The sequence below is a fragment of the Triturus cristatus genome, chromosome 4_1 (assembly GCF_964204655.1).
Source record: "Triturus cristatus chromosome 4_1, aTriCri1.1, whole genome shotgun sequence".
Lineage (NCBI taxonomy): Eukaryota > Metazoa > Chordata > Amphibia > Caudata > Salamandridae > Triturus > Triturus cristatus.
The window spans coordinates 42601374-42625865 of NC_140585.1; the positions used below are offsets into that span (position 1 = coordinate 42601374).

Here is a 24492-nt window from a genome sequence, read left to right on the forward strand (position 1 = left end):
GTGGCCAGGTAACTCGGGCCTGACGTAGATCTCGACGCACTGGTTACTCCATCACAGCGGTGACGGATATCCCGTCTGCCAAAATATCAATCCCATAGGATATAAAGGAGTTTATATTTCGGCGGATGGGATATCGTCACCGTTGAGATGGAGTAACTAATCCGCCGACATCTAAATCAACCCTATGTCCTTTCCTACGGAGGGCGTTGTGGAGCAAACAAAGAATTGTAAAGTGAATGTGACTGGGCAGTGTAAGCCACTGGAGGGATACAAGTCCGATGCTTGGTATATTTTTGAAGGTCTGATGAGTTTCCTACACCAGCATTTTGGGCCAGCTATGGTTGTTAAACCAAGTAGTTGGAATGCAACACACAGATGTATTATTTATAATCGAGTCCAGAATTCACTGTTCTTCTAGCACTAACCGCCCTTGACAAGGGAGAATGGAAACCACTTTTCTCAATCGTGATAGGTGAAACAATACAACCTCCCTGACCGGACGTATCAATGACAAGTCACCATCTAAAAGGACCCCTTCATGAATCATTTACTCAACAGAAGCAAGGATGGAGGGGGGAGGAAAGAAAGACGTAGTATGAGCTCACCTGTTTGAAACATCAAGGCACAGACAGGAGACCAAGAAAACATTACTTACCTGTAACACTGGCTTTACAATTTTATTAATGTCTGTTTTTGATTCACGTGCTGTGCATAATCATGAGATCTAGTACTCGGTCGAGACAACCACTTGCCAACCCCAGTAGGGGCCTGTAAGGAGATGCCTTGTGCGTTTGACAGGAACCCATGAATCTGTGGTAGATTCACGCTGTTGTAGATTCACACGGTTCTCAGGTTAGCAAGTGATACCAATATTTAAGGAGGCAGCACTATTTTATTGGGAGCATTCCTACATGACATGAATAGGTGGCAAGGCGCACAGGTTACATTCACACTGACTGATGTCACATACAAACACTTGAGGGTAATAACATCTGTACAGGCAGAGATGCAGAAATGAGTATCACAGGCATGTGGCAGTGGGGAAGCATAGCAAAGGAATTGAAGTGTATGGGAAGAAGGTGACGCGTCGTAAAGAAATGGAAGCGTATGGGAAGAAGGTGACACGTCGTAAAGGAATGGAAGCGTATGGGAAGAAGGTGAGTTTCAAATTCTTTGAGCCCCCCAGGTGTGTGTGGGTCAGTTCCGGTTGAGGCTGTCGCTCAATACAGAGACTGAGGAAATTAATAGGTGAATGAAGTTATCAGCGCATTTCTTAACACTGCTCGTCCCATCTGCTCACCTAGTATGACATCGGGGTTCTGCCAGTTGTACTTTACGAACTGAAGACCATCTCCTTGCTCTGCGTATCGCTTGTACAGGGACTCAGTTGCAGCTTTACCCCTTTAGAAGTATGTGTTTGGCCTACTGCCAACTGTTCCCCACAAGCAACTGACAACAAATGCGAAGACATGCCACTATGCAGAAGAGTAAGCTTGTTTTCAGATATATGATTTTAGGTGGTAAATGGTTAAATGGCACGTCACAAAGCGACCATTCTGTCAATCTAATGTACACATTTCCTTCTGGCATTTGGCACATGTACTCACTTTCACTCGAAATGTGTAGCTTTAGGAATAATATAGAAAACTAAATGATGCGATTCAACTGAAAATCCAATAGAACATGTTGGACTAGGGCCGATAATGCTAGGCACTTACTTCCTCTAGGAGTTGAGATACTGGTCATGATGACAGAACCATCCCATGGCAAATGCCAGTCTAAATGCATGGTTTATGGATAGGTCTGCCCGGAGAAGGTGCACGCTTGCAGTCCCCCCAAAGAAGCAGAGCAACCCCTACAACCAGACGCGGTTACCCATGACAAATCCTTGATGTGTGTTTGTTTGTGCACTCACAAGTTCTCCTCACAGTACCACAGTCTCTTGCCCACAGAGAGCCCAGATATGCTGTATAGACAGGAGGCCGTCAGCAGGCATCCAGAGGGCCCGTAAAGCCGAACCAAACATTCCGATAGAGGAGTTTTGCTCCGTTTGGGAAATTCCAGGGAATGCAAACTAAATACACAAGCTCTTTGTATCAAAAATGACCCTATACTGGAGCGGTTGAGTTGGAATGAGGTGCTCCTGACCCCAAAGGGCAAACCATGTGGCACTGCAATGATTTTTTATTAGGGCTCTGGCAGAGTGCCAAAGCAGCTAGAAGTACTGGAGACCCTTTCTAGCGCTTTGAACGTCTTTAGAAGCAGACTAGGATCTTCGCCAAGACCTTCCAGGAAGTGATCTAATGCTGTGGTGCTTACACTCAAGTTGTGCACACACAAATAGCTACAATTACCAAGAAATCCAAATGCAGAATACTCTGTTTTATATGTGCGCGTGCTACACTAGGGCACAACCCAAGTAAACTAATAATCTCAACACTGTTTTCTCAGTGACCTAACAGCACACTGAGCAGCCGAGGGAGAGCCGGCTGGCCAAGGAAAAACTCTAGCCCCTTCCTTTCATTTCACCATGGAGTCAGCCTCCAGACAGAGAGAGTCGCTCTAGCCCCTTCCTTTCATTTCAGCATGGAGTCAGCCTCCAGACAGAGAGAGTCGCTCTAGCCCCTTCCTTTCATTTCACCATGGAGTCAGCCTCCAGATAGAGAGTCGCTCTAGCCCTTTCCTTTCATTTCACCATGGAGTCAGCCTCCAGACAGAGAGACTCGCTCTAGCCCCTTCCTTTCATTTCAGCATGGAGTCAGCCTCCAGACAGAGAGTCGCTCTAGCCCCTTCCTTTCATTTCACCATGGAGTCAGCCTCCAGACAGAGAGAGTCGCTCTAGCCCCTTCCTTTCATTTCACCATGGAGTCAGCCTCCAGACAGAGAGAGTCGCTCTAGCCCCTTCCTTTCATTTCAGCATGGAGTCAGCCTCCAGACAGAGAGTCGCTCTAGCCCCTTCCTTTCATTTCAGCATGGAGTCAGCCTCCAGACAGAGTCGCTCTAGCCCCTTCCTTTCATTTCAGCATGGAGTCAGCCTCCAGACAGAGAGAGTCGCTCTAGCCCCTTCCTTTCATTTCAGCATGGAGTCAGCCTCCAGACAGAGTCGCTCTAGCCCCTTCCTTTCATTTCAGCATGGAGTCAGCCTCCAGACAGAGAGAGTCGCTCTAGCCCCTTCCTTTCATTTCACCATGGAGTCAGCCTCCAGACAGAGAGAGTCGCTCTAGCCCCTTCCTTTCATTTCAGCATGGAGTCAGCCTCCAGACAGAGAGAGTCGCTCTAGCCCCTTCCTTTCATTTCAGCATGGAGTCAGCCTCCAGACAGAGAGTCGCTCTAGCCCCTTCCTTTCATTTCAGCATGGAGTCAGCCTCCAGACAGAGTCGCTCTAGCCCCTTCCTTTCATTTCACCATGGAGTCAGCCTCCAGACAGAGAGAGTCGCTCTAGCCCCTTCCTTTCATCTCACCATGGAGTCAGCCTCCAGACAGAGTCGCTCTAGCCCCTTCCTTTCATATCACCATGGAGTCAGCCTCCAGACAGAGAGAGTCGCTCTAGCCCTTTCCTTTCATTTCAGCATGGAGTCAGCCTCCAGACAGAGAGAGTCGCTCTAGCCCTTTCCTTTCATTTCACCATGGAGTCAGCCTCCAGAAAGAGTCGCTCTAGCCCCTTCCTTTCACTTCACCATGGAGTCAGCCTCCAGACAGACAGTCGCTCTAGCCCCTTCCTTTCATCTCACCATGGAGTCAGCCTCCAGACAGAGAGAGTCGCTCTAGCCCCTTCCTTTCATTTCAGCATGGAGTCAGCCTCCAGACAGAGAGAGTCGCTCTAGCCCCTTCCTTTCATTTCACCATGGAGTCAGCCTCCAGACAGAGAGAGTCGCTCTAGCCCCTTCCTTTCATTTCAGCATGGAGTCAGCCTCCAGACAGAGAGAGTCGCTCTAGCCCCTTCCTTTCATTTCAGCATGGAGTCAGTCTCCAGACAGAGAGAGTCGCTTTAGCCCCTTCCTTTCATTTCAGCATGGAGTCAGCCTCCAGACAGAGAGAGTCGCTCTAGCCCCTTCCTTTCATTTCAGCATGGAGTCAGCCTCCAGAAAGAGAGTCGCTCTAGCCCCTTCCTTTCATTTCACCATGGAGTCAGCCTCCAGACAGAGAGTCGCTCTAGCCCCTTCCTTTCATTTCACCATGGAGTCAGCCTCCAGACAGAGAGAGTCGCTCTAGCCCCTTCCTTTCATTTCAGCATGGAGTCAGCCTCCAGACAGAGAGAGTCGCTCTAGCCCCTTCCTTTCATTTCAGCATGGAGTCAGCCTCCAGAAAGAGACAGTCGCTCTAGCCCCTTCCTTTCATTTCAGCATGGAGTCAGCCTCCAGAAAGAGAGTCGCTCTAGCCCCTTCCTTTCATTTCACCATGGAGTCAGCCTCCAGACAGAGAGTCGCTCTAGCCCCTTCCTTTCATTTCACCATGGAGTCAGCCTCCAGACAGAGAGAGTCGCTCTAGCCCCTTCCTTTCATTTCAGCATGGAGTCAGCCTCCAGACAGAGAGAGTCGCTCTAGCCCCTTCCTTTCATTTCAGCATGGAGTCAGTCTCCAGACAGAGAGAGTCGCTTTAGCCCCTTCCTTTCATTTCACCATGGAGTCAGCCTCCAGACAGAGAGAGTCGCTCTAGCCCCTTCCTTTCATTTCATCATGGAGTCAGCCTCCAGAAAGAGAGAGTCGCTCTAGCCCCTTCCTTTCATTTCAGCATGGAGTCAGCCTCCAGAAAGAGAGTCGCTCTAGCCCCTTCCTTTCATTTCACCATGGAGTCAGCCTCCAGACAGAGAGAGTCGCTCTAGCCCCTTCCTTTCATTTCAGCATGGAGTCAGCCTCCAGACAGACAGTCGTCTTAGCCCCTTCCTTTCATTTCAGCATGGAGTCAGCCTCCACACAGAGAGAGTCGCTCTAGCCCCTTCCTTTCATTTCAGCATGGAGTCAGCCTCCAGACAGAGACAGTCGTCTTAGCCCCTTCCTTTCATTTCAGCATGGAGTCAGCCTCCAGACAGAGAGAGTCGCTCTAGCCCCTTCCTTTCATCTCACCATGGAGTCACCCTCCAGACAGAGAGAGTCGCTCTAGCCCCTTCCTTTCATTTCAGCATGGAGTCAGCCTCCAGACAGAGACAGTCGTCTTAGCCCCTTCCTTTCATTTCAGCATGGAGTCAGCCTCCAGACAAAGAGAGTCACTCTAGCTCCTTCCTTTCATTTCAGCATGGAGTCAGCCTCCAGACAGAGACAGTCGTCTTAGCCCCTTCCTTTCATTTCAGCATGGAGTCAGCCTCCAGACAAAGAGAGTCACTCTAGCTCCTTCCTTTCATTTCAGCATGGAGTCAGCCTCCAGACAGACAGTCGCTCTAGCCCCTTCCTTTCATCTCACCATGGAGTCAGCCTCCAGACAGAGAGAGTCGCTCTAGCCCCTTCCTTTCATTTCAGCATGGAGTCAGCCTCCAGACAGAGAGAGTCGCTCTAGCCCCTTCCTTTCATTTCACCATGGAGTCAGCCTCCAGACAGAGAGTCGCTCTAGCCCCTTCCTTTCATTTCAGCATGGAGTCAGCCTCCAGACAGAGAGAGTCGCTCTAGCCCTTTCCTTTCATTTCACCATGGAGTCAGCCTCCAGACGAGAGAGTCGCTCTAGCCCCTTCCTTTCATTTCAGCATGGAGTCAGCCTCCAGACAGAGTCGCTCTAGCCCCTTCCTTTCATTTCACCATGGAGTCAGCCTCCAGACAGAGAGAGTCGCTCTAGCCCCTTCCTTTCATCTCACCATGGAGTCAGCCTCCAGACAGAGAGTCGCTCTAGCCCCTTCCTTTCATTTCACCATTAAGTCAGCCTCCAGACAGAGTCGCTCTAGCCCCTTCCTTTCATTTCAGCATGGAGTCAGCCTCCAGACAGAGAGAGTCGCTCTAGCCCCTTCCTTTCATTTCAGCATGGAGTCAGCCTCCAGACAGAGAGAGTCGCTCTAGCCCCTTCCTTTCATTTCAGCATGGAGTCAGCCTCCAGACAGAGAGAGTCGCTCTAGCCCCTTCCTTTCATTTCAGCATGGAGTCAGCCTCCAGCCTCTAGCCCCTTCCTTTCATTTCAGCATGGAGTCAGTCTCCAGACAGAGAGAGTCGCTTTAGCCCCTTCCTTTCATTTCACCATGGAGTCAGCCTCCAGACAGAGAGAGTCGCTCTAGCCCCTTCCTTTCATTTCAGCATGGAGTCAGCCTCCAGAAAGAGAGAGTCGCTCTAGCCCCTTCCTTTCATTTCAGCATGGAGTCAGCCTCCAGAAAGAGAGTCGCTCTAGCCCCTTCCTTTCATTTCACCATGGAGTCAGCCTCCAGACAGAGTCGCTCTAGCCCCTTCCTTTCATTTCAGCATGGAGTCAGCCTCCAGAGAGAGAGAGTCGCTCTAGCCCCTTCCTTTCATTTCAGCATGGAGTCAGCCTCCAGACAGTCGCTCTGGCCCCTTCCTTTCATTTCACCATGGAGTCAGCCTCCAGACAGAGAGAGTCGCTCTAGCCCCTTCCTTTCATTTCAGCATGGAGTCAGCCTCCAGACAGAGACAGTCGTCTTAGCCCCTTCCTTTCATTTCAGCATGGAGTCAGCCTCCAGACAGAGAGAGTCGCTCTAGCCCCTTCCTTTCATTTCAGCATGGAGTCAGCCTCCAGACAGAGACAGTCGTCTTAGCCCCTTCCTTTCATTTCAGCATGGAGTCAGCCTCCAGACAAAGAGTCACTCTAGCCCCTTCCTTTCATCTCACCATGGAGTCAGCCTCCAGACAGAGAGAGTCGCTCTAGCCCCTTCCTTTCATTTCAGCATGGAGTCAGCCTCCAGAAAGAGTCGCTCTAGCCCCTTCCGTTCATTTCACCATGGAGTCAGCCTCAAGACAGAGAGAGTCGCTCTAGCCCCTTCCTTTCATTTCACCATGGAGTCAGCCTCCAGAGAGAGAGAGAGTCGCTCTAGCCCCTTCCGTTCATTTCACCATGGAGTCAGCCTCCAGACAGAGAGAGAGAGTCGCTCTAGCCCCTTCCTTTCATTTCACCATGGAGTCAGCCTCCAGAGAGAGAGAGAGTCGCTGTAGCCCCTTCCTTTCATTTCAGCATGGAGTCAGCCTCCAGACAGAGAGAGTCGCTCTAGCCCCTTCCTTTCATTTCAGCATGGAGTCAGCCTCCAGAAAGAGACAGTCGCTCTAGCCCCTTCCTTTCATTTCAGCATGGAGTCAGCCTCCAGAAAGAGAGTCGCTCTAGCCCCTTCCTTTCATTTCACCATGGAGTCAGCCTCCAGACAGAGAGAGAGACTCGCTCTAGCCCCTTCCTTTCATTTCAGCATGGAGTCAGCCTCCAGAAAGAGAGTCGCTCTAGCCCCTTCCGTTCATTTCACCATGGAGTCAGCCTCAAGACAGAGAGAGTCGCTCTAGCCCCTTCCTTTCATTTCACCATGGAGTCAGCCTCCAGAGAGAGAGAGAGTCGCTCTAGCCCCTTCCGTTCATTTCACCATGGAGTCAGCCTCCAGACAGAGAGAGAGAGTCGCTCTAGCCCCTTCCTTTCATTTCACCATGGAGTCAGCCTCCAGAGAGAGAGAGAGTCGCTGTAGCCCCTTCCTTTCATTTCAGCATGGAGTCAGCCTCCAGACAGAGAGAGTCGCTCTAGCCCCTTCCTTTCATTTCATCATGGAGTCAGCCTCCAGAAAGAGACAGTCGCTCTAGCCCCTTCCTTTCATTTCAGCATGGAGTCAGCCTCCAGAAAGAGAGTCGCTCTAGCCCCTTCCTTTCATTTCACCATGGAGTCAGCCTCCAGACAGAGAGAGTCGCTCTAGCCCCTTCCTTTCATTTCAGCATGGAGTCAGCCTCCAGACAGAGACAGTCGTCTTAGCCCCTTCCTTTCATTTCAGCATGGAGTCAGCCTCCAGACAGAGAGAGTCGCTCTAGCCCCTTCCTTTCATCTCACCATGGAGTCAGCCTCCAGACAGAGAGAGTCGCTCTAGCCCCTTCCTTTCATTTCATTTCACCATGGAGTCAGCCTCCAGACAGAGAGAGTCGCTCTAGCCCCTTCCTTTCATTTCACCATGGAGTCAGCCTCCAGACAGAGAGAGTCGCTCTAGCCCCTTCCTTTCATTTCAGCATGGAGTCAGCCTCCAGACGGGGAGAGTCGCTCTAGCCCCTTCCTTTCATCTCACCATGGAGTCAGCCTCCAGACTGAGAGAGTCGCTCTAGCCCCTTCCTTTCATTTCAGCATGGAGTCAGCCTCCAGACAGAGACAGTCGTCTTAGCCCCTTCCTTTCATTTCAGCATGGAGTCAGCCTCCAGACAAAGAGAGTCACTCTAGCTCCTTCCTTTCATTTCAGCATGGAGTCAGCCTCCAGACAGACAGTCGCTCTAGCCCCTTCCTTTCATCTCACCATGGAGTCAGCCTCCAGACAGAGAGAGTCGCTCTAGCCCCTTCCTTTCATTTCACCATGGAGTCAGCCTCCAGACAGAGAGTCGCTCTAGCCCCTTCCTTTCATTTCAGCATGGAGTCAGCCTCCAGACAGAGAGAGTCGCTCTAGCCCCTTCCTTTCATTTCAGCATGGAGTCAGCCTCCAGCCTCTAGCCCCTTCCTTTCATTTCAGCATGGAGTCAGTCTCCAGACAGAGAGAGTCGCTTTAGCCCCTTCCTTTCATTTCACCATGGAGTCAGCCTCCAGACAGAGAGAGTCGCTCTAGCCCCTTCCTTTCATTTCAGCATGGAGTCAGCCTCCAGAAAGAGAGAGTCGCTCTAGCCCCTTCCTTTCATTTCAGCATGGAGTCAGCCTCCAGAAAGAGAGTCGCTCTAGCCCCTTCCTTTCATTTCACCATGGAGTCAGCCTCCAGACAGAGAGAGTCGCTCTAGCCCCTTCCTTTCATTTCAGCATGGAGTCAGCCTCCAGAAAGAGAGAGTCGCTCTAGCCCCTTCCTTTCATTTCAGCATGGAGTCAGCCTCCAGAAAGAGAGTCGCTCTAGCCCCTTCCTTTCATTTCACCATGGAGTCAGCCTCCAGACAGAGTCGCTCTAGCCCCTTCCTTTCATTTCAGCATGGAGTCAGCCTCCAGAGAGAGAGAGTCGCTCTGGCCCCTTCCTTTCATTTCACCATGGAGTCAGCCTCCAGACAGAGAGAGTCGCTCTAGCCCCTTCCTTTCATTTCAGCATGGAGTCAGCCTCCAGACAGAGACAGTCGTCTTAGCCCCTTCCTTTCATTTCAGCATGGAGTCAGCCTCCAGACAGAGAGAGTCGCTCTAGCCCCTTCCTTTCATTTCAGCATGGAGTCAGCCTCCAGACAGAGAGAGTCGCTCTAGCCCCTTCCTTTCATTTCACCATGGAGTCAGCCTCCAGAGAGAGAGAGAGTCGCTCTAGCCCCTTCCGTTCATTTCACCATGGAGTCAGCCTCCAGACAGAGAGAGAGAGTCGCTCTAGCCCCTTCCTTTCATTTCACCATGGAGTCAGCCTCCAGAGAGAGAGAGAGTCGCTGTAGCCCCTTCCTTTCATTTCAGCATGGAGTCAGCCTCCAGACAGAGAGAGTCGCTCTAGCCCCTTCCTTTCATTTCAGCATGGAGTCAGCCTCCAGAAAGAGACAGTCGCTCTAGCCCCTTCCTTTCATTTCAGCATGGAGTCAGCCTCCAGAAAGAGAGTCGCTCTAGCCCCTTCCTTTCATTTCACCATGGAGTCAGCCTCCAGACAGAGAGAGAGACTCGCTCTAGCCCCTTCCTTTCATTTCAGCATGGAGTCAGCCTCCAGAAAGAGAGTCGCTCTAGCCCCTTCCGTTCATTTCACCATGGAGTCAGCCTCAAGACAGAGAGAGTCGCTCTAGCCCCTTCCTTTCATTTCACCATGGAGTCAGCCTCCAGAGAGAGAGAGAGTCGCTCTAGCCCCTTCCGTTCATTTCACCATGGAGTCAGCCTCCAGACAGAGAGAGAGAGTCGCTCTAGCCCCTTCCTTTCATTTCACCATGGAGTCAGCCTCCAGAGAGAGAGAGAGAGTCGCTGTAGCCCCTTCCTTTCATTTCAGCATGGAGTCAGCCTCCAGACAGAGAGAGTCGCTCTAGCCCCTTCCTTTCATTTCATCATGGAGTCAGCCTCCAGAAAGAGACAGTCGCTCTAGCCCCTTCCTTTCATTTCAGCATGGAGTCAGCCTCCAGAAAGAGAGTCGCTCTAGCCCCTTCCTTTCATTTCACCATGGAGTCAGCCTCCAGACAGAGAGAGTCGCTCTAGCCCCTTCCTTTCATTTCAGCATGGAGTCAGCCTCCAGACAGAGACAGTCGTCTTAGCCCCTTCCTTTCATTTCAGCATGGAGTCAGCCTCCAGACAGAGAGAGTCGCTCTAGCCCCTTCCTTTCATCTCACCATGGAGCCAGCCTCCAGACAGAGAGAGTCGCTCTAGCCCCTTCCTTTCATTTCATTTCACCATGGAGTCAGCCTCCAGACAGAGAGAGTCGCTCTAGCCCCTTCCTTTCATTTCACCATGGAGTCAGCCTCCAGACAGAGAGAGTCGCTCTAGCCCCTTCCTTTCATTTCAGCATGGAGTCAGCCTCCAGACGGGGAGAGTCGCTCTAGCCCCTTCCTTTCATCTCACCATGGAGTCAGCCTCCAGACTGAGAGAGTCGCTCTAGCCCCTTCCTTTCATTTCAGCATGGAGTCAGCCTCCAGACAGAGACAGTCGTCTTAGCCCCTTCCTTTCATTTCAGCATGGAGTCAGCCTCCAGACAAAGAGAGTCACTCTAGCTCCTTCCTTTCATTTCAGCATGGAGTCAGCCTCCAGACAGACAGTCGCTCTAGCCCCTTCCTTTCATCTCACCATGGAGTCAGCCTCCAGACAGAGAGAGTCGCTCTAGCCCCTTCCTTTCATTTCACCATGGAGTCAGCCTCCAGACAGAGAGTCGCTCTAGCCCCTTCCTTTCATTTCAGCATGGAGTCAGCCTCCAGACAGAGTCACTCTAGCCCCTTCCTTTCATTTCAGCATGGAGTCAGCCTCCAGACAGAGAGAGTCGCTCTAGCCCCTTCCTTTCATTTCAGCATGGAGTCAGCCTCCAGCCTCTAGCCCCTTCCTTTCATTTCAGCATGGAGTCAGTCTCCAGACAGAGAGAGTCGCTTTAGCCCCTTCCTTTCATTTCACCATGGAGTCAGCCTCCAGACAGAGAGAGTCGCTCTAGCCCCTTCCTTTCATTTCAGCATGGAGTCAGCCTCCAGAAAGAGAGAGTCGCTCTAGCCCCTTCCTTTCATTTCAGCATGGAGTCAGCCTCCAGAAAGAGAGTCGCTCTAGCCCCTTCCTTTCATTTCACCATGGAGTCAGCCTCCAGACAGAGAGAGTCGCTCTAGCCCCTTCCTTTCATTTCAGCATGGAGTCACCCTCCAGAAAGAGAGAGTCGCTCTAGCCCCTTCCTTTCATTTCAGCATGGAGTCAGCCTCCAGAAAGAGAGTCGCTCTAGCCCCTTCCTTTCATTTCACCATGGAGTCAGCCTCCAGACAGAGTCGCTCTAGCCCCTTCCTTTCATTTCAGCATGGAGTCAGCCTCCAGAGAGAGAGAGTCGCTCTGGCCCCTTCCTTTCATTTCACCATGGAGTCAGCCTCCAGACAGAGAGAGTCGCTCTAGCCCCTTCCTTTCATTTCAGCATGGAGTCAGCCTCCAGACAGAGACAGTCGTCTTAGCCCCTTCCTTTCATTTCAGCATGGAGTCAGCCTCCAGACAAAGAGTCACTCTAGCCCCTTCCTTTCATCTCACCATGGAGTCAGCCTCCAGACAGAGAGAGTCGCTCTAGCCCCTTCCTTTCATTTCAGCATGGAGTCAGCCTCCAGACAGAGAGAGTCGCTCTAGCCCCTTCCTTTCATTTCACCATGGAGTCAGCCTCCAGACAGAGAGAGTCGCTCTAGCCCCTTCCTTTCATTTCAGCATGGAGTCAGCCTCCAGACGGGGAGAGTCGCTCTAGCCCCTTCCTTTCATCTCACCATGGAGTCAGCCTCCAGACAGAGAGAGTCGCTCTAGCCCCTTCCTTTCATTTCAGCATGGAGTCAGCCTCCAGACAGAGACAGTCGTCTTAGCCCCTTCCTTTCATTTCAGCATGGAGTCAGCCTCCAGACAGAGAGAGTCGCTCTAGCCCCTTCCTTTCATTTCAGCATGGAGTCAGCCTCCAGACAGAGAGTCGCTCTAGCCCTTTCCTTTCATTTCACCATGGAGTCAGCCTCCAGACAGAGAGACTCGCTCTAGCCCCTTCCTTTCATTTCAGCATGGAGTCAGCCTCCAGACAGAGAGTCGCTCTAGCCCCTTCCTTTCATTTCACCATGGAGTCAGCCTCCAGACAGAGAGAGTCGCTCTAGCCCCTTCCTTTCATTTCAGCATGGAGTCAGCCTCCAGACAGAGTCGCTCTAGCCCCTTCCTTTCATTTCACCATGGAGTCAGCCTCCAGAGAGTGAGTCGCTCTAGCCCCTTCCTTTCATTTCAGCATGGAGTCAGCCTCCAGACAGAGAGAGTCGCTCTAGCCCCTTCCTTTCATTTCAGCATGGAGTCAGCCTCCAGACAGAGAGAGTCGCTCTAGCCCCTTCCTTTCATTTCACCAGGGAGTCAGCCTCCAGACAGAGTCGCTCTAGCCCCTTCCTTTCATCTCACCATGGAGTCAGCCTCCAGACAGAGAGAGTCGCTCTAGCCCTTTCCTTTCATTTCACCATGGAGTCAGCCTCCAGACAGAGAGAGTCGCTCTAGCCCCTTCCTTTCATTTCAGCATGGAGTCAGCCTCCAGACAGTCGCTCTAGCCCCTTCCTTTCATTTCAGCATGGAGTCAGCCTCCAGACAGAGAGAGTCGCTCTAGCCCCTTCCTTTCATTTCACCATGGAGTCAGCTTCCAGACAGAGAGTCGCTCTAGCCCCTTCCTTTCATTTCACCATGGAGTCAGCCTCCAGACAGAGAGTCGCTCTAGCCCCTTCCTTTCATTTCACCATGGAGTCAGCCTCCAGACAGAGAGAGTCGCTCTAGCCCCTTCCTTTCATTTCAGCATGGAGTCAGCCTCCAGACAGAGAGAGTCGCTTTAGCCCTTTCCTTTCATTTCACCATGGAGTCAGCCTCCAGACAGAGAGAGTCGCTCTAGCCCCTTCCTTTCATTTCAGCATGGAGTCAGCCTCCAGACAGAGAGTCGCTCTAGCCCCTTCCTTTCATTTCAGCATGGAGTCAGCCTCCAGACGAGAGAGTCACTCTAGCCCCTTCCTTTCATTTCACCATGGAGTCAGCCTCCAGACAGAGTCGCTCTAGCCCCTTCCTTTCATTTCAGCATGGAGTCAGCCTCCAGACAGAGAGAGTCGCTCTAGCCCCTTCCTTTCATTTCACCAGGGAGTCAGCCTCCAGACAGTCGTTGCAGATACGAAGTGAGAGTTCAAGCACTAGGACGCCCCTCCGTCCCCCACCGGAAGCAAATCTGCAGAGGGTGGAGATCCTGTACTTGGGGAGTGGTTACATATCCCAGGAACCTTGTACCTCCACCTGGCCAAGGCCACCCAATCTTACCATTGGTCACAAAGTCAATGAACAAAGCCCAGAGCTCCTAGTTAATGAGAGAGCGGGTGCATCCGTGGCCCAACACTCCATCCCATGGCATGGCAGGCTGTTGTGCAGACGAGCTTAAAAGTTGCTTTTTGTTATAAGGCAGGAAATTCAGGGTCCTTTTGTCTCCTCTCTCTCCTTTCTTCGCTAACGTAAGCTCATATAAACTGAGGAGGCCACACCAATGCCACCACCTCGTGTTCCCACCACCTTAAGCCCACAGGCAGCTGTTTCACCGTGACCAGGAGGCTACAAACTCCTAGCAATGGAGAACACTGGATGGTTTTAGCACCAAGGTTTACGGTGTTCAACCTTCACAGGATGCCCCAGTGCCCTTGACGCAATGTGTCCCTGCACGGTGTTGACTCCACTGAGTTCTGAGAGTGTGGAAACACTGCCTTTTATTTAGAAACTGTATGTAATGTGTTAGAACCTCTGTCAATGGACAATCCTATTTGTAACCACCACCACCTGTGTTGTGCTCTCTGTGACACCAATGTTCAAACAACCTCAGCAGCCTGGGTCTTCGACGGCTCAACCACGCTGCCCTGGGGGAGTCGAAGAAGCTGTGGAGTCCGGTCTGGCCACTCGCTTCATAGTACGCAGAGCATGTGCACCATCAGTCTTAAAACTGCTGTGGACTCTTCTCTCGCCACCACGACAAGGCCCGAAAGGTCTGAAAACACCCACTTCTGGTTGGGGACTCGATTCCTCGGAGAGCTTCTTTACAACCAGCTGATTGGTTATAGAGTTCACACTATGACCTCAAGAAGCAGGTGCCACTTAAACATCTCCTGTAGAATGCTGCACACAGCCTTCCAGTGCATCCTGGGCCAAGCTGGCACCTTCAGGTGCGGCTGATTGGTTTGTTAATAAGTAATATGAGCTCAAATCCAGGCGTCCCCCGCTTTATAGCGGAAGTATACTAAACACTTCCAGTTCAATGTCTTCATACACTTTCATCTTCTTAAACTGCTCCTGTAGTTATAAAATAGGCTCAAAACAACAAGCATTTTTAATTCGAAGCATTTCAGGATTAACTCCCTTTTCAAGAGTGTTTGCAATAGCAATCTATAGGAAGGAAATGGTACACAGCCCAATTCATTCACTGATGTGACCCAAAAATGTTTGCAAAATAAAAATACCTGTGTTGGCGCATACATGCATATTTCAGCATTAAAAGTCATATCTGCAGGGTCATATTCAGAAGTATATTGATACCTCCAGGACCAGGTATGTAAAGGACGGGCATCGAAGATTGCCATGCCTTACTTCACCGTGCACATCTTTACAGCGCTGATTTTACAACGCATACCACTACCATGCCTTTACATTCACTCACATTAGAAACACCGGCTTCACCACGCATTCCACTACCACGCATACTCTTACCACGCTTACCGTTGCAGAAAAATCCTGTCACAGTCTAACATTCCGACCCACTGTTCAACAATGATAAATTAAATATTAATATATTTAAATAATTGCTTTGGTCGTTTACAGGTTTGGTACTATTTGAACATTTTATAGTTTTGGGCCAGCGACCTCCCAAATCCCGTTTTTCAATTACCCTCAAATGCGGGGTTTTGTCTTGCGTTGTAAATACTTGCGTGCCACCATTCTTTAAGAGGTAAAAAATGCATGTGAAATATAATATTAAGTAAGAAGTTTGGCGTAAAGGCTATTTCCCCTGGTTCACACACAGATGCCTGGTTCACTCACAGATGCCTGGCTCACCCACCGGTGCCTGGCTCACCCACCGGTGCCTGGCTCACCCACCGGTGCCTGGCTCACCCACCGGTGCCTGGTTGACTCACAGTTCAGTGATTCTCTGGCTCAGATGTAGCACGCCCTGGCCTTACACTGATGCTACATGAGGCCACACAGCCATTTCTCAGAGTTAAAACAACCAGTTTTTGTGAAGCAGTAATGGCCTGCATCTCTGATCAGCGCCATGAAACTAAACTTTATTCAGCTGAAAGAGTTGACTGAGTGTAGTGTTTTTCCACCACAAGGAGCCGGAGGATGGATAAGGGTCAGTATTAAGTCCCAACAAGCCAGTTGTCGTCATGCGTGGGTATCCGGGCACTCACACTTTGGATCAACCGGACGGTGACACCAAGACCCAGCTTACAACACAAGGAGGGTGTTGGGGGGAGAAGCAGGGGACCCCATTTAATTCGGGGACCCAGAATGGGTATAAATGGAACATCAGTCTAGGGGCTCCAGGACCACCCTCAGAGCTCACTCATACACACACTAACACACACAGAAGTACACACGACCACATGTGCACAGAGCCACACAAACAGATGTACACACAGCCACACACACACAGCCGTACACATGACCACATGTGCACACAACCACACACGACAACACACACAGATGTAAACACAACCACACACAAGCACACAGATGTACACACAACCACATGTGCACACAGCCACAAACACAGACGTACACAGGACCACATGTGCACACAGCCACACACAGACGTACACACAACCACATGTGCACACAGCCACACACACAGACATACACACAACCACACATACACAGAAGCACACATGACCACATATGCACAGAGCCACACACACAGATGTACACACAACCACATGTGCACACAGCCACACACACACAGACGTACACACGACCACATGTGCACACGACCACACACACACAGATGTAAACACAACCACACACAAACACACAGATGTACACACGACCACATGTGCACACAGCCACACACAAACACAGGCGTACACACGACCACATGTTCACAAGTGGAGGAAGGACTGACCTTACATGGGGGTGTGAAGTGCTAACTCGCCCAGGGGCTAGTGCGGCGGTCGTCGCCCCTTAATATGTGGGGACTCAAAGTCCTCTTCTCTGCAGTGCTCTCTCTGGACACTTGCATGTGTGCCACAGGTCAGGGAACATGAACCATGTCTGGCACTGGATGGTCTCTGCACCAAGGCTCTTGTGTCCGTTGTATGGGAATGGTGAACTTTACTCAAGGGATTGGATGGTTTGAGCCGTTTGGGACCACGACACTCAATTTCAGATTCATATTACAGCTCTCTTTCTGATGGAATATTGATCGGTTTCAGACATGTCATAAGGGTCGTTCAGGCCTCGGCTGTCGGTATCCGTTTCATTGGTGGAGCTGAACCTCATTACCCCACACTCCCCAAGAGCCTCCCTTTAAAAGCTGCCCCTTCCTCGCGCCCTGATGGCCGCTTGAACGAACAAGGCGCTTCTGCACCATCCTTCCCCGCGCTCCAGTGAGAGACAGATTGTAGCTTCAAAGCTTTCCTGGCCCTGTGGCTTAGACTGGAGGGCCATCTTTGCAACAAACACTAGCTGCTCCATATGATCTGACTCAAGCTCAGAACTCTCATGTGTGGTCTGCAACCGCCAGTGCTTAATTTGAGACAGTGGTTTCCGGTGCTAAGCACCAGCACTAAATTATCAACACCAGCCATTATGACTGTCTGCCACATGGTGGCACTGTTTGCCTAATTTAGAAATGAACACAAAAGTAGTTGGTTATTCATTCAACATACTTTAAAAATGACTGACTGCCACCCAAGCCATTCTTATAGCTTTGGGGGCCTGCAATAGTCTGGATTGTCACACTTGTAGGAGTGTGATGGTTTGTATTTGTGTAGGCATTGTAATTGCCAGCGCTGGCAAGGCTTGCAAGGACTCCTGGTGAGGGCCCGATCACCTAGGTTTTTTACAAATTATTCACCGGCAACAGCCATATCAAGAGAATGCGGAGCATGCAAATCGACAACAGATCCACTTTGCACAATAATATCTTGTCAGCCAAGCACGCACTCTCCAACAAGTCATGACTTAACTGAAAAATAACAGTGTGGATCTGGAATGAGAGGGTCTGTGAGGTTCTAGGCCACGAGACGTCCGATTACACTCTTGATATCATGGCCATGCACGCTGCTTTCTTGTAGATTTCCAGCACAATCATTATATGGAAGAATTTGCATAGAATATGAATCAGTAAGAGGTTCATGCTGTAAAAATGTAAATAAACCAGGCAGGAGGAAGCGAAGGGGTGTGGGGGAGGGAAGAGTTTACGCATCAGCCACAATGGGGAAGGAAAAATGGCTTACCTGCCTGCACCTTGTAGTGCTCTGCACACGCCTGCCACCCAGCGTTAGGATGGGAATGCTATACGTTATTTGTTTGTATGATGTATTTACGCTTTTAAAGTGACTCGCCTAAACCCATTTTGCAGCAGGACGCAGACTCCACCTCAGATTCTGTTTTTCCCCCTTAGGATACGTCAGTGCTTATTTTGTAAAACAATAAGTGGCAGGGCTCTCGTCAGGAGGCCACCCCAGCTTGCAAACACACATTGTCTCTGCCACGCTGGCAATGATAGTAACAACACAACTACTAACCATCAACTCATACATGTGCGACAATTCGGACTTTTCCAGGCCCCACCACAACTACTAACCATCCCACTCCTACGAGTGTGACAATTCGGACTATGTCAGGCCCCCAAAGCTATAAGAATGGCCTGGGCGGTAGGTAATAGTCATTTTTTTTTATATTAAATTATTAATTAAAAGTTGTAGTTGTCGTCGTCATCTTTTAATTAGCCAGACAGTGCCACCTTGTGACAGGCTGTCACAATGGCAGTGTTGACAATTAATTGCTGGTGCCGAGCACAGGAAACCACCGGGCCAAATTAAGCACAGGATACGTGGAGCACAGAGCATTTCAAAGTCTGTAGAAACGCTTTGCAGTTAAACACACATGGAAGCAGTAAGTAAATTACAAAAGGAATCTTTCCGTCTGCACCCGGGGAGGCAGGTAGGGCACGTGCGAATCTACAGCGTTACAAAGTGCAAACGGTTTGTTAAACGTTAAGTAATGTTTTCCAGTTTCGGCATGTGCTGCTCTAGATAGGATGTTGTGCACAGACTGACGAGCAGTAACCCAACCTCTACACCAGGGACTTGTGACCAGAGGAAGAGGATGCCTGGAAGAATGTTTTAAGTACGGTTCGTCCCATCTGCACTTCTTGCGCAGCTCTGACACCCACACAGTAATGATTCATAAAGGTGTGAATGGAAGAACAGGTGGCAGCATTGCATGCGTATGCTAATGCTTCGTTTTCGAAGAAAGCCATGCTGCTCCTTCTATACGTGTCGAATGTGCTCTAAAAGTAGTACTGTGTTATGTGTACTTTTACAATGGTAGTAGTGAGAAAGGTATGTGGCACCCCCCCACCCCCACTATAGATTGTGCAAGGCAGTAGAAAATGAGATATGACGGTGGCACAACCTGCAAGTTGATAGACAAAACTCAGTGCGCTCACAACAGAAAACACCCTGCTACGGACGGGTGTTGAACAGGAGTAGGGCAAGCCATTAGCTCAAAGCAAACAGACAAAACAGGTTGGAGCACATAAATGGACGAAGTCAGAGTCTGTGGTTGGAAAAAGTGGAAGTTTTATAGTTTTGGGGGGGAACGGATATGTGCCGAAGGCAACGAGTGGTATCAGTAAACAGCTTGGTAATAGCAATGCAACCAACACGTGTTTCGTCTTCAATGGACTTTATAAAGGCTACTTTTACAGACTAGTGATATGTCCGTAGTGCTGGTGCAACAAGTAAAAAGGTATTGAACTAATTTCCTATGTGAGGCAAAAGGTGTATTGCCCCAAGTTGCTAGTCCAGAAGGTTGTGCCAAGGCGGAGGCATGCGGAAAACAGTGATTCTAGTAAGGTCAAAAGGTGTGAGTAGTAGGCATGCTGAGAGATCTGTGAGTGCCAGGCTATGATCAGCTGGGAAGTAAGTCTAAAGTCCTGTGGTCTGAAAAACTCAGAAGAGCTACTATGGTATGTATGTTTGGCTGTGGTATAATATAGCCCGCTGCCGAGGGCTATACCAGTTGTTAAAGGCCCTGAACCTGAGTTACAGGCCTATACCAAGGGAGAGGGCCCTTAATACCCAGAATAGCAGAAGGGGTATAAGGCTATTAGAACATTCCACCCACTAAGGATGGAATGTTCTAAATTAAAAAGAGAAAATAGGAAGACAAGCATTGGAATGTTGAAGCCTGTATAAGCCCGGAGCTGCTCCATTGTCTTCAATAGAGCTCTCGACATTCCAATGTCCTACTATAGCCAGGTGCACGTGACGGTTCATCTAACTAGACTTGCTTTGGAGATGGGTTTGCCAAGATGCGGCAGAGCGAAGGCGACAGAAGGTTGCTTGGCTGTTGTGAACGTTTGAGTACAACCTACATAGTACGCAACAGCCCTATCATCTAAAGTGTGCAACCCCTTCAGTGACAGACAGGGACTTGGGGGGTGGGGGGGGGGGTGCCAGGGGGGAAATGGTAGATCAACAGACTGATTGACACGGCAATACAGCTGTGGGTAAGAAACAAGGGTGTGTGCGTAGCACCACTATCTGTGTGAACTTGTATGAATGGTTCTTCTGCTGAAAGAGCTGGACGGTCACTCACCTCCAGAGAGACATGACGGAGACAAAGAAAATCACCTTTAAGAACATGAACTGGAGAGAGCGCACGTGGACGACTCCAAAGTGCCCTTATTGGCCCAATGAGGACTGCACCAAGATCACACAAAGCTCTGGGAGCGATTAGGCATTTAAAGTCTTCTATAAAGGCCTTTATTAGGGGGGATTCTAAAAAGAGAATGATGTCTTTTTTTGGAGGCTTGCTACGATTGTAAGCACAGCGAGGCGTAAGGAAAAACACGTACAGGGAGTCGGTAGCGGACGCGTTGGACAGTGGTAGTGAGGACAGATAAGAAGTCAGTAGAACAGTAACTGACCAAATGCTTCCATTTAGCTGCACAGAATGCTCACATACAAGGCTTTCTAGCTTACTGCAGAATGTGTCCCCCTTCATGAGCCAGCTACAGATACTTACATTCCTTGGGTGCCATATTGAGTGACCGGAGGCTGGGATTCGACCTTGGTGTTGGCTGAGTTAAGTCCTGACATAAGGGCAGTTTCTCGTTTGGATGAATGGACATGTCTGGTAGAAGTAATGGGTGGGCCTGTGCTGGTGAGAGCTGTGGTCACTGGGGTCTGCTGCATTCTCCACACCCCCTAAGGGACCACTGGTAATGGAGGGCAAAGTGCTGGTGTGGATACCCACGTGAAGTTTAGGGATCAGCTGTAGTGTGCAGTAAGGAAGCACCGGGATCTAAAAACATTTACTACTCGGTTAAGTGATTGTTGAGAGCCGAGCTCAGAAGCACATTTTTTATGCATTAACAAACACAAACTACTGGAATGACTAAATGTTCCATATAATTTATTTCAAATATTAAAATACGAATGTATTACCATGGATTTGACTACAATGGAAATTCATATTTCCAAAGAGCATTATTTATACATAGGGTTCTGTGGATGGTGAACACAAAGAAATATGAATTCGATTTTTATTTTTACAGATTATCTCGGATCATTTACAGTTCGTTTTCATTTTTGCTCATGTGTTTGACTGCAGTTTTTCTCTTAAAGACTGGGAGAGATGGAACAAAATCTAAATACACATCTAAGGCAGACTCTAGAGCAGACGAAGGGAAGGACAGAATGAAATGACACAAAGAGGAGAAAAAGGAGTAAAACAAAAGAGGAAGTAGAGCGAAAGAAAACAACAGCTAGTGAATAAGAAGACGATGAGAGCTCAAAAAAGAGAAATGTAGTAACCAGGAGAAAAAGAAGGCAGGGGGCGAAAGGTGTAACAGAAAGGGAAGAAAGGGCCAGGGAGATTCAAAGATGGAGAAAGAGACATGGACCAAAAGAGGGCAGGGTAGAGAACTCGGAAACATTCTTGAGAAGGCGGTGCGATGTGGCGGTGGCGAGAGCGAAGACTGATGATGAAACTGTGGCAGAGCCAATGGGAGGACATGTAGAGCGTTTGATATGTAATGGATGGCTAGTCCACCTCCCCGCCGTCTGTGGCCACTCACCTGCTCCTGCACCTGCAGGGCATCCTTGGCCTGGCAGCTGGCTGTGACCATGCCGCGGTACCCGGCCACACTGCTGAGCATCAACGAGAGGCCTGTCACCATCTGGGCACGCACCTCCAAGATGGAGACCTTCTCCTCGGACACTACCAGGGCCTGCTCCCCCAGGATGGAGAGGGAAACTGGAGACCGCACCTACAAAAGAGCAAGACATTAAGAACCATCTTACAGCAGAGATCCAGCCACAGGCCACTGCCAGCCATGGAGACACCTAAAAAGGACCTGGAGTCTTTGGATGTAAGGGGAGGGCTGCAAGAAACAACACTTAGTGAGCACTGAAAACTGTCTTACAGCAGAGATCCAGCCACAGGCCACTGCCAGCCATGGAGACACCTAAAAGGGACCTGGAGTCTTTGGATGTAAGGGGAGGGCTGCAAGAAACAACACTTAGTGAGCACTGAAAACTATCTTACAGCAGAGATCCAGCCACAGGCCACTGCCAGCCATGGAGACACCTAAAAGGGACCTGGAGTCTTTGGATGTAAGGGGAGGGCTGCAAGAAACAACACTTAGTGAGCACTGAAAACTATCTTACAGCAGAGATCCAGCCACAGGCCACTGCCAGCCATGGAGACACCTAAAAAGGACCTGGAGTCTTTGGATGTAAGGGGAGGGCTGCAAGAAACAACACTTCGTGAGCACTGAAAACTGTCTTACAGCAGAGATCCAGCCACAGGCCACTGCCAGCCATGGAGACACCTAAAAGGGACCTGGAGTCTTTGGATGTAAGGGGAGGGCTGCAAGAAACAACACTTAGTGAGCACTGAAAACTATCTTAAAGCAGAGATACAGCCACGGGCCACCAACACCTACAAATGACCTGACCTGGGGGTGTGAAACCACAGCTAGTGAGCACTGAAACCATCTTACAACACAGATTCAACCACAGGCCACTGCCACTCATGGAGACATCTAAAAAAACCTGGAGCCGCTGGCTGTAAGGGGGGGGGGTGAAAAACCACAGCTAGTGAGCACTGAAACCATCTTACACCAGAGATTCAACCACAGGCCACTGGAAACCACAGAGGCACCTAAAAAAGGACCTGGAGCCTCTGGATGTGGGGTGGGGGGAGAGAAACCACACCTAGTGACCACTGAAACCATCTTACACCAGAGATTCAACCACAGGCCACTGGAAACCACAGAGACACCTAAAAAAGGACCTGGAGCCTCTGGCTGTAAGGGGGGATTAAAAACCACAGCTAGTGAGCACTGAAACCATCTTACACCAGAGATTCAACCACAGGCCACTGCCACTCATGGAGACACCTGAAAAGGGACCTGGAGCCTCTGGGTGTGTTCAAGAAACCACACCCAGTGAGAACTAAAAACCATCTCCCAGTTGATATCCAAATACAAACCCTTGTTAGTGGCCAATCTCCTCCCCTAAGAGGCGCCCAAACTGACCTGCAACCCCAGGATGGACAGAGAAAATATCCAAAGTATAGAATCCAGCATTACAGAATGAAGAGGTGCCCAGCTCAGGCTGCAGCAGGGTCTCTGTAATCTGAGAGATGGCTCAGCTGTCCAACCCCCAGGCTTGTACGTGACCTGAGAAATCCGATTAAAAAGCCCAAGTATTAGGCGGAAGAGCTATTCTTCAGGGTCCATCGATTTCATTCACTAAGACCCCAAACAACAGAGCAAAGCCTTCAGTTCAGGTTAGACATTGGGGCATTGGGCAGCAGAGATATTGCTTACAAAGCTTACGCTAGAGAGACAGCTGTGTTCTAAGATGAGGCTGCCACAGGAGAGCTTCCCTCAGGTTGCACATACATAGGTTTGAGCATCAGACATATCCTGAACACCACAAGCGTTACAAGGCATAGCCTAATACAGGAGAAATGGCTCTTGAGTAAAAATTACCTGGTGTCTTAGGCAACAGGGTACACAGAACAGGTAGTCATTAGATAGAAATGAAAATAAAAGGATGCCCCAGTCCTCACCTCTATGGACGTAATTCCAGGTTCCCGTCCAATCAGCACACTTCCTTCTTCTAGCTGTGCCACGCGGGGGTCGCGCACACGTGCATGTCCTCTCACCAAAGGTGAAACATCAAGCAGCCAATCAGAACCCAGGAAGTATGTCAAGTGCCGTCCACCATCCAGCGGGTGAGCCACAAAGTGGGCAAGGAAGCGCACAGAGGCACGCTGGTACTGTGGGCGACAGCCCCGGACTCGACGATCTGAGGGGCTCTCCTCCGATGTCCCCTCCTGCTCGGAGAGCCCACCACTGTGGATAGAAAGAGACTCCAGTCATGTGTACCCAAGCTCATCCCTTCCCCCAGAGGACATCTATCTGGACCCCATGTCTCCTCGCCGTCCCTTCATACACAGCACTGAGTTTCAGATGCCACCTTGTCCTCTGGTGGTTGCTGTCCATACATGAACACATGGCACAGAGAGTATCTCTGGTTTACATTGTATTGATATTCAACATCTATTCGCACAAAACACGTATATCTGACCTCTTCTCTCAGTGGTGGCCCCATACATCTGTGAGCACCCAGTGCCGAGTATATTTCAGACAAGGATTCAATTACAAATCGCACTCCTATAATCTATTCGATAATACGTAATGTGTTGATTGTACCTTCTTTTCTGACTGCCAATAAAATAAAAAATAAAAAAATAAATTACAAATCGCATGCATGACCCAGAAAGCCCTACACTTCCACACCCCAAGATACCTTGAATAAAAACTGGAGGTATCGGGTGTCTGTAGAGCATGTACAGGCACTAGCCCTACTGCTGAAACCACCAATATTCTATGAAAAGAAAACATATTACAGAGTATTCGAATCTGGAATGCTCGCCCCCTGAAATCAGACTGAACCCCTCAACTGCTTCATTCGGTAAAGAAGTTAAAGTGATAATGATGGTAGTCACATTTCTGCCTAAGAAACCACCATC

At 49.8% G+C, this 24492-nt stretch overlaps 1 protein-coding gene across 1 annotated transcript in view; it reads right to left on the reverse strand.

The window, feature by feature from the left end:
• The window catches only part of TMEM132A (transmembrane protein 132A), a 293626-nt gene that overhangs the window by 3872 nt on the left and 265262 nt on the right, over positions 1 to 24492 (reverse strand). Inside the window, exons 10-11 of the mRNA XM_085651462.1 lie at positions 23527 to 23812; positions 21524 to 21715 (exon numbers count right to left, since the gene is read on the reverse strand). Of these exons, the coding sequence (XP_085507588.1) occupies positions 21524 to 21715; positions 23527 to 23812 (478 nt within the window). The remainder of the gene's footprint in view (positions 1 to 21523; positions 21716 to 23526; positions 23813 to 24492) is intronic.